General features: G+C 41.5%; 1 protein-coding gene across 1 annotated transcript in view; it reads left to right on the forward strand.

Annotated features, from left to right (window-relative positions):
- ak8 (adenylate kinase 8) overlaps positions 1–16,845 on the forward strand; it is a 39,916-nt gene that overhangs the window by 20,595 nt on the left and 2,476 nt on the right. The window contains exons 9-11 of the mRNA XM_088904650.1: positions 2,362–2,493; positions 3,694–3,783; positions 9,138–9,279. Of these exons, the coding sequence (XP_088760776.1) occupies positions 2,362–2,493; positions 3,694–3,783; positions 9,138–9,279 (364 nt within the window). The remainder of the gene's footprint in view (positions 1–2,361; positions 2,494–3,693; positions 3,784–9,137; positions 9,280–16,845) is intronic.

Genomic DNA, 16,845 nt, shown 5'->3' on the forward strand with positions numbered 1-16,845 from the left:
TGACACGTGCTGTGGTTTGGATGCTTTGTTCTCTGCAGGTTTGCCTTTGTTTTAGCCAGGCGTACTGCCCTCTACAGTAACCCCTGCTGGTTATAGGGGGTTGGGGTTAAACCAGCTCTGATGCGTCTCAGTTATCGTAGCAGTAAGAAGTGGGGGACTTTGCTTTTCCTCTCCATCAACCTGCCCTTCACCTTATTGCTTGGGATGGCTAGCCCAAGGCAAAGCCAAAGGCTAAGAGCGTCCCAAGCGGCCTTCAACCAGGATAAGCTGCCAACACGAAGCCTATTAAACACATTTGAGTACAACCTGTCTCAGTATTACATGGCTCTCCTTGACAAAATAATTCAGTTATTTTTTTGTTTTGGGAGGAGACTCTGTGTTGTGTTTTCAGAAGTGTGGTTTCTGGAAATGAACAGATACGTGAATTTTTTAATGTCAAAGATATAAAAACCAAGGCATTCCAACAGACATGATGTGTTTCTTCATGGTTAAAAAATGTGTATACCATCTTACAGTACAGTATGTCTTTTAGTCAAGTTATTTAACCAAAAAGAAAAAAGAATATTGTAAGACTTTAAGATGAGTGAAAACTTAGTAATAAGTGCCACTAAGATATACAATTAAATTTTATTATCTAATTACAAGCTATATTTTTCAGATTTTTTGGTTGCTATGTACTACATATTTTTAGTTACATATTTCAGAAAAGCATACAGCATTTTTTTAAAGAACAATGTCATTCTTGTTCCTCATATAAAGTCTGCATATTTCTTTCCTTATGCCACAGAAATTTAGATTTTCAGATGGATGCTCCAGTGCAGCACAGGTGTACTATTGTGGTTTCTCAGTATATTGCTGGCCCTTTTCGAGGGCATATTTATGTCGAGGATTGTGTCTGTGACATTATTCGTCTTTAATTCTTGCTGTCATTAATGTTGTCTAAGGGGGAGGGCAATACATTATTTGCAATGCTCCAATTGACTTCTATAATCTTACACATAATGCAGGTTCTTATGAACTGTGTTGTCTTCACAAAGGTTCTGATTGAACACGGAACAGCTGCCCTTAAGAGAAAAGGAAGAGCAACACTGTACTTTTTTTATTTAATCAGCTTCGTGTTTTGGGTGTGATTTGTAAATGTGAGGTTTGGGGGCGTGCTGTAATGGCGCAATATATAATTAATAACTTATGATTTGCTTGATTGCATTAAACGGAGAAAGATTTTTGGGGGCATTTTTGCATTAAGTATTCATGATTCTTGATTGAAATACAAACTGCAATAAAGCAGTTGCCTTGAATATTGATTATTGCTAATTAAAAATGCGGTTTGATTAGGAAGTTACCAGCTTCTTTTCTTCCTCTGACTTAGCTTTTCCATCTTAACATTTGCATTTTTTGCGCATGAGTTTTATCACTGTTTGAGATTTCATATACCAATTAGCAGCAGAGACCATACAGGGAGTCATTAGTTATAATTAGCCTGTGGTTAATTGCTATACATTAAAATCGAGCCATCATATTGAAGAACAGTATTGTTGAGAAGAAACCCAACTGCAAACAGCTGTTAACTTGCTTGAGAGGGTCATGGTACAAACAAAAACTCCCTTGGAAGAGAAAGGGAGCCACTCATGATTTATTGATTGCCTCTTTTTATTTTCAGATTAGCAGTCTGTTTGTCACGGACTAGGATTTAAAAGGATTTGTGCCCCAGTCAGGTTCTGGATTATCTAGAGCAATGCTTAGGGGTGTGAGCTGAACTTTGAGCTGGGGGAACTTTGGTTTCTGTCACTCTTTCTGTTTTTATTAGTATATTAATTTGGTTTGGAGGCATTTGTAAATCATTTCAGGAACAAAGTTGCCAATAATCATTATAGCACAAAACACAAATAATGTGATGCCCCACTGATGGACCTCACAAAAGATACATTTAGGGACTGGCCTTGAGATGGCCTGGTATGTTGAAACATTGTTTTGATGGGCATTGCACAGTTATTACAGAACAAAATAAAGTTGTTTTAAGTTGCTTGCTTGTCTGTTGATCTAGAACTCGGGCATCTCTGCAGTCTGCAAGACAAACCCTGGCATTGACCTACAACACAAAAGGCAGCTATGCTCTGTTCTCAGTCATTTTCAAATAAAGAGCAAGAGGAACACAGTTATTTGCGTATTTCCTCCAATGCATATGAAAATTTAGAGATGATTGCTGCACTTAAAAAAACTGATGCAAACTTAAAAAAACAAGTTAGTGTAATTACCATGTACTGGTGGTGGAGTTCAAACACGAGGTATTAAAAACCTTAGTATGTGGTGGATTTGCTAGCTCATTACACTGATTTATGTGTTTTTTTTCTCCTTAAACAGCGCTGACCTTTGCCCTGAGCCGCCCCCGCTCGGCGGCCCCCCATACTCCTCGTGTCGTCCTTCTCGGACCCCCCGGCAGCGGGAAGAGCCTGCAGGCAGCGATAATAGCTCAGAAGTACAACGTTGTCAACAGTAATCTATCAATTATCACAGCATCTCTCGAGCAGCCGTCGATCTCTCCCCCACGCTGTCAGTCAGCTCCTTTCCCCCGCTCGCCTTCTTCTGCGTGTGTGTGTGTGTGTGTGTGTGTGTGTGTGTGTGTGTGTGTGTGTTGCTGCACAAGACCCCTGCTTTTTTTTTCCATCTTGAGTTTCACCATAAGCAACAGCTGTAACCAGCACATAACTTCCTCATTGCTCTGGATTGATTTGCCAGAACCTTCCTCCCTGGCTCCCAGATTTGAGAAACTGAGCACATCAAACGTTTAATCTGCTTCGCTTTCTTTTTATACAAAACAAAATGTGGAGTATCCAGCAACATAAGCGCCATGTATCAAACCTTCAGCTTTCAGGTTTAGGCAAATGTTGAAAATTTCACTTTTATCAAGAATCTTCATTCAAATGTCTCTTTTTCTTACGACTTTCAGTTTGTCTTTTTTTGTGTCTGAAAATATGAAGGTAAACCATCGGGTTGGTTCGCCGGTTTCTGTTTTCTCGACTCCTTCCTGTTTGTTTTTTATTTGTAACTTTGTCAGATTTGTTTCTGAGAGCATCCTGACCACTTCCCACTCTGTCCCAGAAGAGTGCCACAGATTACGCAGCGACATGAAGTACACATAAAAAAATAAAATTGGCGGCACAGATATCGGTGGTAGTACAGAATAGACCAGAGCCTGTAAGATCAGAGAATACAGTGCCTTTAACTATGGAGCCTTAATGCATTGAAAGGCTCCGTTGTCAGCTCAGGACTCCAGATCTGATACCGACAGGGCACAGCCCATGTAGATGTCAGAAAAAAAAACAGGCAAAAAAACCGGGGAGAGGATTTGAGGGCAAGCAGGGGAAAGGTTACTCAACAAGAGTCACCGTGTTCACCTCTCGCAGCTCTGGAGATTCCTTACAGTCTTGCACTAGTGGTTCATTCTTACATTTTTAATATTTATTTTCAGTTAAATTCTTTTCTTGTTGGGGTGGTGGATAAAATGTGCTATTCTCTTTATTTTATTTTTTTTTGTGTGCTGCTGCTCCAAGTATCAGTTGTAATACTCGCCCCACTCTCGGCTAACAAGTTCAGGATCTTATTTTATTCTGTTTACCTTTGCAGTTGAAAGGTTACATTGCGCATTCCGTTTATTTAAACTTTAATATGCGTTTTCTCTTTTTTCCCTGGTAGTTTGCTGTGGGCAGGTTCTGAAGTCAGCGGTTGCAGACGGAACGAGTCTTGGAGAACTCATTAAAACATACCTGGAATCTGGACAGCAAGGTACAGTCATGTCTGACTGGAGCATTGCACTCCTGGGAGATGCCTCTGAGAAAAGTGTGTGTACCAGTAAGGAGTAGAGAAAATTGGTCAGTTCTGAGCAACACAAGGCCACAGGTGTTTAATATGCCAACATTTATCCGATATAACTCTGTATATAATAGCCTGCATACGCTCTCTCAATGTACAGTATATTGAGTCCTCCCCAGTACGTACTGGTAGAAAAATCATATTAATTTCTCAATTGAAAGCGCTAATTTATTTTGCATTAGCTCGATTTCACAAGTGTTTGTGATGATTACATGGCCCTAAATAAAGTCTTCAGAAAGATCTAACCCTCACAGTTTTCAGTCCATTCGTATTTCACTTTTGTTCTCCATGCTTGTTCAGTAGGCCAAAAGCTCAAAAAACGATCTTACCCCGGGAGACAGTCCAGTTTTTAACAGCATCTTTATTATCTGCTTTTTTTTCCCAGCAAAGAGTCTTTATCTTCTATTCTTTTTCTAATAACACTCACTCAATTTTTTTGTCTGGGGCTGTTATTTGTTACTTTAGATTTTTAGGTTTCTGTGTAGCTTATGGCTTTGTCTCCTATAGAAAATGACTTTTTGGGAACACTTTACTTTTCACAGGTTTAACAGTATTGTTTTCTTCTGATCTCTTTAATAGGCAAAATTTGTCTTTTGGATATAACAAGAAGTGGGGATGATTAAAAACACAGCTTCAGTGAAATAATAAATGAGATGGTATATTTCTGCACGTGGACATGTGCATTGAGCAAATGTTTTTGTTCCTTGGTTGTTGTGTGAAATGTGCATATATTCTCAAGATGGTCATGTTAATTATGACCCACACTAATCTGACTTTTTACCAGTGTGTTCAGGCAGCCAAGTCATTCTGAATTGCGTTTTTCCCTCATTTTAAAGCTTTGTTTTGTGCAGGCAGATTTTAATCTTAAATGATGAAAACAGAAAACCTTAACCCTACCATACACTGAACCAAAAGACATTTATGAGTGTAGATGGAAGATGTTCACTGTTGTCAAAACAATCCCTTTGTATTTTTTTCAACATTAATAATGGTCTGGAAAAGCCATCCCACCAATAAGCACAATGTAGTCAAGCAAATTGTGACTGGGCTGTTTATTTACACTCAACACGGACAATTAGTGACTGCAACAGCAAAGGCCTCTAGAGTTTCTATTTTAGGCTCAGAACTTTATCTTATTGTCTTTGTCATGAATCTACCGAAGAGCTCAGTTCCAGTGTGTGCTTTAAAAGCAGATGTGCTCGAAAGGGAAGTACTGTGTTCCTGAATGCCACAGTTATCCTATTTGAAATAATTCGTAATTCCCTTGGCCTTAAAGTGCTTCAGAACCCCAATAATTCACTGTAATATTTTACTTGAAAGCAGGCAAGCAGTGAAGCTTTCAGTTTACAAGCAATTAATGCAAAGAACACTAATGTTGCTGGTCACAACTGGTGTACAGCTATTCCTTGGAGTGAGCCTGCATTCTTCGGTGCCCCATTTTCCAGCAGTTTGGTGCTTTTAACATCACAGTCGAAATGTAAACAGCGTCACAGGGGGTCAAAATCTTTAAGTGTCCATTGGGATGGGAGCATGTGACTGAGTCTCCATCTTGATGAAATAATAATGAACAGCTTCGGTGTGGCTGCAATTTGCACATGAAAATCAAATCCTTTCGCATTTTTCCATTTAATCTGAGGGTGATGACAATTCCTCGTCTCAGTTTACAGTACATGCAAATTACTTTGTCAAGTCTTCCCTATGAGATTCACAAGTCTAGAGTTTTTTTTTCTTTGTTTTGTTTGTGTTTGTTTGTTTTTGTTTTGTTTATTTTTTAAACAAATCTTTTTTGTACTACTGACGTGTGTGCGTTTGGGTTTTTTTTTTTGGGTTAAAGGAAAAAAAATTCTTTTTGCTTCTAACGCAATTCTCCCTAGTAAGTATCTAGAGCGTCTGGGGTGTGAAGTTTTGTAATGGCACAACTTTTTTGTAGAGATGATATCTGGAAAGTCACATAGCTGTAATGCTAAAGCAAACCTCTACTTCTAACATGTAGTTTCTCTAGGTACAAGATTGCGCTGCCTTATAGTTTTTTTTTTAATGAAACAAAGCCTCTTCTCCATGAACACTCTTACATGGACAAGACTCCTTTTTCCTCTCAGCTCTGACCGCTAGAATGCACTCACTTCCTCATATTCGCTCTGTTTCGAACCTGCACCCAGTCCTTCAGGTCTAGCCATCCTTCCCACTGTCTTAGTGTACCTTAGCTGAAGGCACTGGAGTCTCATACCCTCCTAGCCACTACCCCATGTTGCCTCTGCTTTGCGTGAGCTCCAGACTGGGGTCCGGATTGTCGCACCCTGTTGCCACAACGCTCCAGCCATTTGCTGTCCTCCCAGTTCTGCTTCTTCCTGCCTAGATTGGAGCTGCCGTACCTCCCAGACCTGTCGGCTGTGATCTGTAATCTGCCTCATTTGGAAGTGGCATCTCTGACTGCAGGTCTCAGTCACGACCAGTTAGTTAAGGAAATGCGCCCACTTCAGAGACCGCGTGCGGTTGTGGGTGCCAATCACCGAGGCACAGAGGGGCTGCCGCTGTGCCACTTGCCTTAAGCAAGTTTTTATTAATTTAATAAACATCCCACCGAGACCAGTGGCTCTGCGGTGTGTGCAAGGATTTGTCGGCGATGCATGCTGAGTTCAAGTCTAATGAGAAGTGCGCAGAAAACCTCTGCAATGAACACCTGAAGGGCCCCCCAGCCCCGTTCGTACTGACTGTCAACATTACCGTAGCGCTGAGGTTGTGGCAGGCTAGTAGCATGAGCAAGGAGAAGTCTTCACTTTCAACAGTTTCTGTCCGGTAGACTCTGGAGGGGACATTTAAATGAGGCCCTGTTTGATTTTGAAGTATTCCTACCTTTCTTGAAATGTTATTACAGTCAAGGCACCGTGTCCCAATATTACGGCAAGTGGAAAGCTAATCCAGTAGGAATTACCTGCCTTACAAAAATAATAATGATCTCTCCTTTAGTTTTTTTTCTTGCTCTACTTTTAACACAGATACTCACTGAGATTGAAATTGTTAACAGGGCTGAATGCCTCCTAACCGAAGTGTAGTTAGACCCCATGAATTAAACAGCACTGAGATTTAGAATGCTAAAAACAAAATACTTTAACTGTGGAATGTCTTGACAAGTGTCAAACGTGTCGAAATCCTAAAACTCCGTTCCTAAAATAAGAACGAATCTTTATTTCATTTAAATACACTTGCACGAATTCCAGTTTGTCTCATTTGAGTTTGCATCGAAACTTATGCATAAAAACAAGGTTCTGGAGCTCTGCCTTGTCTGAATGCTGGAGCTCGGTGGTCCTGGGGGAGCTACTAGTAGTGTTTGCAGACCCTTCTCTCCCTCTCGCTCTCTCTCTCTCCCTCTCCCTCCCTCCCTCTCTCTCTCTCTCTCCCAGTGTCAGTGCAAGCTGCAGGCAGAGAAGCTCTCCGCCTTAAATAATTTACAAGTTGATTAATAGACTCACAAGGGTATAATTAGGCAAGGGAGAGACGGCGGCTAGTGTAACCAGTACAGTGCTTAAGGGAATTAGAGACCAGGATTATTAAGGAAATAAAAAAAATAGTGTTCTAAAAGAGGGGGGCAGAAAACCCTTTTCCAGTGCTGCTCGGCGTTTGAAGCAGTTTCTCCAGGAGCAGGAAGCCCCAGCTCTTTTGAAGTGGAAATTGGACAGTTTGAATCCGTCGACTTTAATTTTTCACAAGCTTCAGGGACCCCCTGGGTGCAGCTCACTTTCCTTATTGAAAATAAATTCCTTTCTCTTTCTCTTTCTCTCGCCTTTCTTTCGTTTCAATTTCCCCTCTTTAAAGAAGTGCAGTTTCACATCCTCTTTATGACATTTTCATTAACATAAACAATTCACTTACTTTGCCTGTAAGGTTGGAGATGGCTGCTTTTGTATTCCGCATGAGTTGTGTATTCCTGTGTTACATAGGCACCAGGAAATGTCTATAATAAATTCTTATAACACAAAATTCCAGCATTGTTAGTTTAGTGCCCCGAGTTCTTGATAACTAGACATAATTTGAAAAATAAAGCAAAGGTATGTCTAAACAAAACTTGTGGCTCTGTTCGCTTATATCTGGCTGGTGTTCATGTCAGGTGATTTAGTTCTGAATCTCTGCATTATTCCTTCTGAGCTCATCTGTGAGCTGTTCTCTTCAGCCCCTTTCCTCTCATTTTATTACTGTTAAGACAGCTGTGCTTTTGAGCCCTTTCCTTTACAGTGCAGCAGCTAAGATGATAAACGCATAACCAGACAAGCCAATCCACCTATAGATCTGAAGTAGGCTGTTCCTGTGCTTCCTTGCCTGTATATTTGCTTGTCGAGTTTAAATTCATCGCTGTTTGTTCTTTATATTTCTCGTATCTGTCTTAGGTGTTAAGCCAAAATCAAAATAACAGGTTTGTCTGCTCACACAATCTGCCATTAATTGAATTTTTATTTCTTCAACCAGTGCCTTAAGACCTCAAAGAAGTACTCCACTTTGTATTCACCTCTGATGCATTGTATCATTCAGACCAAAGATGCAGATGCACTGTAGTGTTAAGCAGAGAAAGAACTTGCTGGGAAATTTGTTGACTTGTGTGCTACCATGTTATTCAAAGCAGATAGTTTGCCTTTTAAATGATCTTATAATTTAAGTCTTATCGTCAGTTCGCCACTAGATGGCGATGGAGGTGGTAATAACCCTTGCGTAGATTTATTTTTAGTCTGTGTGAAAGCATACAGCATGTGTGTCCCACAAAGGGCAGCACTTGACGGAGTTTGACATTTCCGGTAGCAAGGCAGCATGATGTGGTATCAGTGGTAATGAGGGGTGTCAAACCGGTGCCTGAGGACTGTTTGAGGTCCTTCAGGCAAGAGACTCGACCCATTCCTAAACCATCTCTCTTCACCCAATAGTAACAGATAGTCGCAGACACCCTAAGTTCTCTACATGCTGTACATTTTTCTAAGGAAAGGCAACTGAGTTGCATGGAGTGTGTATAGCAATTTACACTAAAATTATTATTTTTTTAATTTAGGAGACTTGATTTCTGCAGACATTTCTTCAGTGAAACCAATCAGATGGTTCTGAACGCCCCACGTGTATACGGTCTTATTCTCACTATCATGAGCCTGTGCTCAAAGTACTGTACGTCTTTGGGTTTGAGCAGCTCTTTGCTTGTTCTTTTTCAGTGGGGCTTTAGGCAGGAGTTTGGAATCAGTGTCATTCCATTTCAGTCACCTGTACTGACAGCGTGCCCCTCTGGTTTCCAGTGCCCGACAGTGTGGTTGTGAAGATCCTGACGGAGCGGCTCAGCCGGCTGGACTGTACCACCCGCGGCTGGATCCTCCATGGATTCCCCCGCGACTTGGAACAGGCCGAGAAGCTGCACGAGGCCGGCTTTGTCCCGAACAGGTGCCTGCGAACTCTGCATCCACGTGGAAAAGTCACATAGTTTATGGATACGGTCGCCTATTCTTGAGTTTGAGGATAAGACCTTACAAATTAATATTACATTTCTCCTTGGATGATTGTGACTAACAAGTAATCACAACTGGCTGACTAAAGACATTTGAGACTGTGCCATTTCAAAACTCTGGATAGGATATATTCCTCGAAAAGCACTATATATCAGAAAAGTGTCCGTATCTTTTGCCATGTTGTAAATATCTACCTTGATTGAATGGCAGTCTTCTAAGGAAATATCACCATGAATGATTTTGATTAGGTCCATGCAAATCTTTGAGTAGCTCTTTAATCTGTGAGGATTAAAAAAAGTTCCACTCCTATATGAAATTCCTTATAATACAATTTCATAACGTATATTCCTGTAGATTATTACAATAAAGTCTAAAAACATATATAGCCCACTGCTATTAAACAATGTAGTGCTGGTATGTACATGTGAACCAGTTAAGCAAGATGGATGTCCAGGATGGCACAGACATATTTTATAAAGGGTAGACTGCTGTTGAAATGGATTAAAATCAAGCAATCTGATCATTGAAATGCATGACATAGGAATTGTTAGCCACGGTTATGCACAAAACACTTTTATCCACAGCAGGAATAGCACAAAAGTAATCAACTGGCACTGCTGTAAGTGTTGCCCCTCATAGAGAAGTTCTTCTAGGCTGCCTTTATGACATTTGCAATAAGAACAGAAAATGCAAAAGCAGTAAAATACACTGCTTGATGGTAACTTCACTTGATTACCGAGTTACATTTAATAGACCTTTTTCAAGGGCACAGAGGAACAGTGAGACAAGCTCTGCTACAATTGATATGTTAACAGAGGTGTCATTTTGGTCATGCATTCTGTATTCAAACAAAATCCTTTTCTCAAGTTCGGCAAATCTTTGGTTATCGTTACAGTGCTATTGCTCTTAAAGTTTTGCTTTCTCTAGAAATGTGAAACATCAGTCGCAGATAGATCCTTTTGCAACTGTTCCCAATCTTTAACTCGTTAGAGGATGTACCCAGCATCAGATTAAAGGAAAACCAACATCTTTTTTCTTTTTTTTTAAATATGTAGATGGCTACAGGCAGTTTATTCACAGCATAAAGTGTCTGATAGAGAAGGACACTCCTGCAGCCACAATGTGAACCTGGGGAATTAAACTAGAAAAGCAGTCTGATGATCCTGTGCCAGCTTTAATTGGTTTCTTGGTAAATATGGAATTAAGATCCAGTGGGAATGCTGAGGTGTACTTACAAGAAAAACACACACAAAAACAGCAGCAATAGCAAATAATAATGGTAAGAAAACTGTTTTATCAGAGAACCAGAATTTTCCTCAATTCACCCTTTCAAAGAGCTACTCTTCAGGCCTTTCTGTCAGGAAGAAAACGAGGGAGAGAAGACATTAACACAGTGATCAGGGCTTATTTTCTTTATAATTTTAGTATGTCTTGTAAGAGGACCACTGGGGAATGAATACAGAAAAAAATATTTAAAACCCAAGAGTATGGAAAAATGTCATCACTGTCTTTTTTTAAATTCTGGATGCTATTTTCTTGGGATTTAGGCAGAAGTTACCAAAGGCTGACAAAATATCCAAACAGCAGTCATTATCGGGAATAATAAGGCCAAGTACTTGTTCCAACTCTCCCAAACCTTTGTGTAAAACGTGCCTCTGGTTCAACGACATTCATTGGATTTTAATTTTAGTACATGTTTCATTCTTAGAATTTAGAGTCATTGATCTGTATTTGGATCAGTAAAAACATGCGTACTAGTTATGGCTGAAGACAGAGGATCATCTATATTAAAGGTCTTGTCAAGTGTGTACCATGATCAAGACTGTAATTAGGTTCTGTTAATGGTCCTGGGGTAGTGCCTGTCGGGTGGAGGAGCTGACTGAGAGGAGCAGCCAGGCGGAGTGCTGCTCGTAGGTGGTACTGGAGAGTTGTTCTCTGTGTGGTACTCTCTGTGGATTGGAGAGATAGAAGCGATGTGCCTGTCAGAGGAGAGCTGGAGACTGTCGTGAGCAGGAGAGGGCACAGGGGGTTAATTACTCCATTACTGGAAGGCTCAGCCAGGAGCTGTTTAAACAGGGTGGTGTGAGCTGGGGATTAGTCCTCATTACTCCAGCTAAAGGAATGCCAGCGACCCTCCGAGCTGCCATTTACAGGGAGTTTGTTATGCGTGCAGGAGAATATTCATATAGCGCAGTGATGAGGAGCTGGACCACAGGGCGGGGAGGGGAGAATCTTCGGCTTAACTCTGCGGATCTACATTATCACCTGAGCCGCACCGGGCTGCAATTATCCCAAATACCTGAGTACAGGTAGAGTCAGATCGCTGGCTCAGATTACCCTAAACTGTATGAGCTCCAATGAGATCTGATCACACTAAGATTATCTGGAGCACTGGTTATGGACGAGGCGATGCGTCGGCTCAGCTGGGTGGAAATTGGGGTGAGGACATCGGTGAAATGGGTTTGCTGGTGATATAATGTTATTTGTCCCAGGCTGTTATTGCTCAGGGACTTTTATATTTTCTCACCCTAAATTTTACACTCTGTCCATTATTAGCAAGAGCTACAGGACCCACTTCAGGGACCTATTCATAAATTAATTACCAGATTTTACTACTACTAGCTGTTGATATGTATTGCACACATTTTCTGCCACTTATGTTTTGCCTTGTTTTTGTAATGATGGTTTTTCACCTTTTGTCCAATGGCAAGCATGTGTTTTACAATGGTAATGTTAATCGTCGTCAGTCAGTTCCTATTTCATTTTTTGATCGCCTCACATTTGGGAGTTTTGGACACAGTAAGCGCCGTACGTTTCGCAGACTCGAAGCTTTTACCTCCTGCCTTCCACCAGTCCCGTGTCTCATCTTACACGGTAAGCAGCGCGCCAGGGTAGTATGTCTCCGGACACTCCTGCTCGGTTAAACCTCTGACTTAGATGTTGCTTTCGTATGTGGGAGGGTCTGACATGGTGACTTATCCTCACTCATCACCACAGATATAAATTGCACACTTTTTACTGAAGGGGTTAATGAGACTAGGAAAGGGGAAGCACAGTGACTTGGTAGGCTTTTCAGATTCACCCTTCTCACTCCTCTAAGGCCTGGGCTTAAAACACACTTACAGGCTAAGCTCACATAACGTCCTTCTTATGTTGCCTGTGCTCTTTGGAGAGACATAAAGAACTGGATTGACCAGAAGCTTCATGGTGCACAAGAAATTACAAAATGTGAGGCTCAAATCCCCAGCCAGTTATGAGTTCTAATGTAATGCACATTGGAGAATCTGATTATTTAAGAACTCGTCATACTTCCTTGCTATGCCTATCAACTTGAGAGCTCAGGTTCTCCAAATAGTGGCTGGCTTGCATAATAAGCAGATTTTTTCATTGCTATTCTTGAAACTCAGAGCTGCAGAAAAAAAATTACATTTTGAACTACAAACATGATGCATAACCTGTGTGCTCTGCAGATGAATGTAGGATAACTGCTGAGGTCCCAAGCTATCATAAGAGGCTGGATACAGCACACATACTGACATCCCAGGGGCTGAAATATTATTGATAAAAATCCAATTATATTTGCGGAAAACATCTGATTTTGAAGACATCAGTCTGGTATGTGATTCTTTCAAACTTTAAACAGGACTTCCATTATATCATTCAGGAAAAATCAATAGTGCCAGCTGAATCATGCAGTGGTGAGCGTAGCCACATTAATATTGAAAGGGTGTGAGTTCGATCTGTGTCTGGGATTGGCTCGGCTTCACTGCTCTAATAACACAGAGTCACATCAAGACAGAATGTTTTGGAGAGGTTTTGGGCATTTTCATTGTGGAATAGCAAAGAAGCAGTAGTGTCTAGTGAATGGCCAAGGGAAATATTTGGAAAGAAAAATGCCATTTTGCAAAGTCGGCCAGTGTGAAACCATTTTCTGTAGATAGGCCTCAAATACAATGATTTTAAAACCCTAGATCAAGGTTTAGATGTCATTCAGAACTTTAAGTTTAATAAGTTCTATTACGTGTGGATGCTGTTGTTTTTTGCAATATTTTCCCTTAGTGTATTTTGTAATCTACCTTGCTTTAAGCGTACCTGTAACCTAGATGGTCACTCATCCCATTTGGTGTTGTGTGTGACCCTAAAACTCCTTATTTTATTTTATTAACAATAATTAGAAATGTAGAACTAATAGCAGAAATCAAGTCTAATTGCCCTCCAGAAAGGCCCAATTATACCATTAACATCCCCCAGTGTGGCGCTAATGGCGGGAGACCTCATTTGCATAGCATTAGCTTAATTGAGCCGGAGGCCTGTGGTCGGTTTGCACTAAACAATAGAGAGATAATGTTACTGATGGTCGGGTGGCAGCTATTTACCTGACAGCTTTATTAATTAACAGCTATCTAGTTACTTGGACTTTAAAACAGATAAATAAGTCAATGACACGGAGGTGTGCCAGCACATCTGATTTAATGGGGCATGCTTCAGGGGCACAATGCGGAGCTGGCATGCATAGCTGTCAGCAAAGATCCCTTTATCCACTCCAAAGGCCTCCGTAACTTGCCTAATTGTATGCCTTTCATATTCTTCACACAAAAGAAGCTATTATCCCCAGTCGTTAAAAATGGAGAGTTGCTGGTTTTACTTGCTTAAACGAGTGGAAGGTTGTCAGCTCACCGAGTCCGAGTTTTTCTCGACACGCAGTGGCTCTCGACCATGTGCTTCTCCCTGATTTCAAGTACACTTTATCCATAGACATGGCTGATTTCTGTGGAACAGGCCTAAGAGCTACGGAGTTTCTGACAGTGGCTTAGCAGCCTAAGGAATGAAGTCAGTCCCAGTGCTGTGGAGCCGAGTTACTGTATGTGAAGTGTAGTGTTTAATATAACATGCTCAGACAATAACAATAATATATAGTTCTGAAGATCCAGATTTTTCTCGGAAAAAAGATCTGTGTTTCTTACAATTCAGATGCCTCTTCGGCAGTTTTACACAGTACGGTTTTACTCTGGACCCAGTCCTGAACTCTTAAATCAGACCAGCTGGTATTGCCTCACCTCCAGCTGTGTCCTCCCCACATTTTTAATGTTTCCTATATTCTTAAGACTAAAAATATTGGGTGTTACTTCCAGTGGCGTTACTGTTGATGTTGTCAGAGTGCGACGCCGGCCTGGGTTGCGAGGCGGGTGTTTGTGGGGATTACTGGGAACAGAAGGAGAGCTACCCTAGCCTGCACTCTTCTCCAGGCTAGGGAGAGAAACACACCTTGGGCAGATGAATCTCGTGTGGCCACAATAACCATGGCCATACTAAGGCCCTGGTATTGTCGCACTGGAAGCTGTCGGCTGAGGTTCATCCATGTGGGTTTTAGATTGGCGTGACCCATGGACTGTGTAAGAATACATTGTGAATAATGAAACTAAAGGGCACTCCTTGGTACGATTTACAACCAGCATGGAAATTTGAATTTGCATGGAATAACACAGTCTGATATTCAAAAGAATAAAGCAATAAAAGAAGTCATATGTTTTTAAGACTGGTACCCTGGTGTTCAGCTTTCCAAGCCCGTCTTTCTGAAATGGGCTTCTTCTCAGCAGGTGGTCTGTACTCCTCATCCTATAACCCTGTGCTTCCAAAAACACGGTTTTATTAAAAATACGTTTTCTCCCTATGATAAGGATTTCTTTTGACTGCACGCAGAGGCTTTGAATGTGGTTTTGAATAATATAAATTAAACAGGTAGTTGGAGCAGGAGCCCCTTTGTTATGGAAAAGCTGCCACTTGATCCTATGAAAGAAAAAAGAAAACAGCGCTTCAGCTAAACTCCCATCAGATAATTAAAGATGCCGTTGCTCTTGTTTCCTTCTTTGCATACCTGTCTGATCCCCTTTCACAAGCTGATCAATCATTCGGTGATATAACTCTCTGAGCTCTGATTGGTCCAAAAGATTCAGGCTTAATCTCTCTGCCCTTGCAAGATATCGTGCGAGTCATTTCCTAATGACACCTTTACTTTCAGACTGGGAGAGCTTCCAGAGCCTGAGCAGAAATGTCAGGGTGCCAGAGGGACAAGTGATGATGCTGGGGTCGGTGGGGACAGGGAGGACTGAGCCAGTAAACCTGGAAGGATTGTCTTTCTCTTCGCACTGCCTTGTTAAAGGAGCAGAGAATTAGGAGCTGTGTTGTTTAAATACATATGTGCTTCAACGTGCAGTCAGTGCAGATTCATTACTATACCGTGTGTTTGAAAGGACAACAAAAGAATATGAGCTGCACAGGTTTCGGTACTTAGCTGGTTTGGGTCTTGTACTCAATTACCATTGTGTTCACAATGATCAAATTATCTCCGGTTAAATTAAATCCGGTTTGGAATGTCCTGATTTTGTAGGACGTGTGTCAGAATGCTTCCCCCAAGACTGTATTTGCATATTCTAATTGAGGTGCTGTATGAGCTGTGTAAGATTATATAATGTTATGTTTTTGTTCAGCCCATAACTCCTTGACATTTTGACCGTTCAGGAGTTCACCTCATAACGGCAATGAGCTGACACTGAGAATGCGCTACACATGTAACATAAGCGGAGATAAAATACCATCAGGGAGTGAACAGTTTCTGTAACTCTGACCCTGTGCATTCCCTGCGTTTCCTCCGCTTTGATCTCTCCCAGGTCCTGCATGCTCAGTATTGCCTGAGCTGTTGCCCAGTACCCCTCACCTCTCCCCTCCCACCCACCTCTCCCACCACCTCCACAGCCAGTCTTTAACTACACTCCAGTTTGGCCAGGAGTCTGCTTGTTACAGCCTCTACACGAGTGCAAACAATCGAAGTCTTTGAGAACAATGAAATATGCATGGCTATCCGTGACGGGCAGATAAAGTAGAGCAATTAGCCACATAATCCTAGAGAGTTCTGGGCAGTCATCAGCCACGGCCTCCCCCTGCTTACTCTCGTTCTCCCTCTCTCTGTCTCGGTACTCTCTTGCTCTCTATTAGTTAAATGTATTTTGTGTGTCCGCATCCCATCAAATCAAGCAACACTTCCTCTAATTGGCTTATAAATAATACAGCTGGGCCTGCATTATAATTTAATCAGTGGTAAACATTGCAGGGGCTGTCTGTAAAGAATCTATCTCTCATTAATTTCTTAATTTCGGGAGATGGAACGGGAGGGTGGGGGTTAAGCAGGAGATCGGATGAACGGAGCCACAAGCACTTCGGGCTGAGAAGGAGGGACAGTCGGAAAGGAGAATAAAGCCGGGAAGATGCTGCTAGCTTTTGTTAATGGATGTCAGAAATCCAATCCAAGGGTTTTGTCAGGAGCGCTGGCTCAATGAATTCAAGAGTGCCCCCCAGCCTCCCATCTCTTCCTCTCCCTAAAAAATGCTAAAATGACTGACAGCCGCTTGTTGGCACTTGTCATTTGTCTGAAAACATCAAGCTGTTGGGTAAACAGCATCCAGTGTAAATTAATTCTCTTCTTACGACCCCCCCCCCCCTCAGC

This window comes from Atractosteus spatula, chromosome 23 (assembly GCF_055471065.1).
Source record: "Atractosteus spatula isolate fAtrSpa1 chromosome 23, fAtrSpa1.hap1, whole genome shotgun sequence".
Taxonomy (NCBI): domain Eukaryota; kingdom Metazoa; phylum Chordata; class Actinopteri; order Semionotiformes; family Lepisosteidae; genus Atractosteus; species Atractosteus spatula.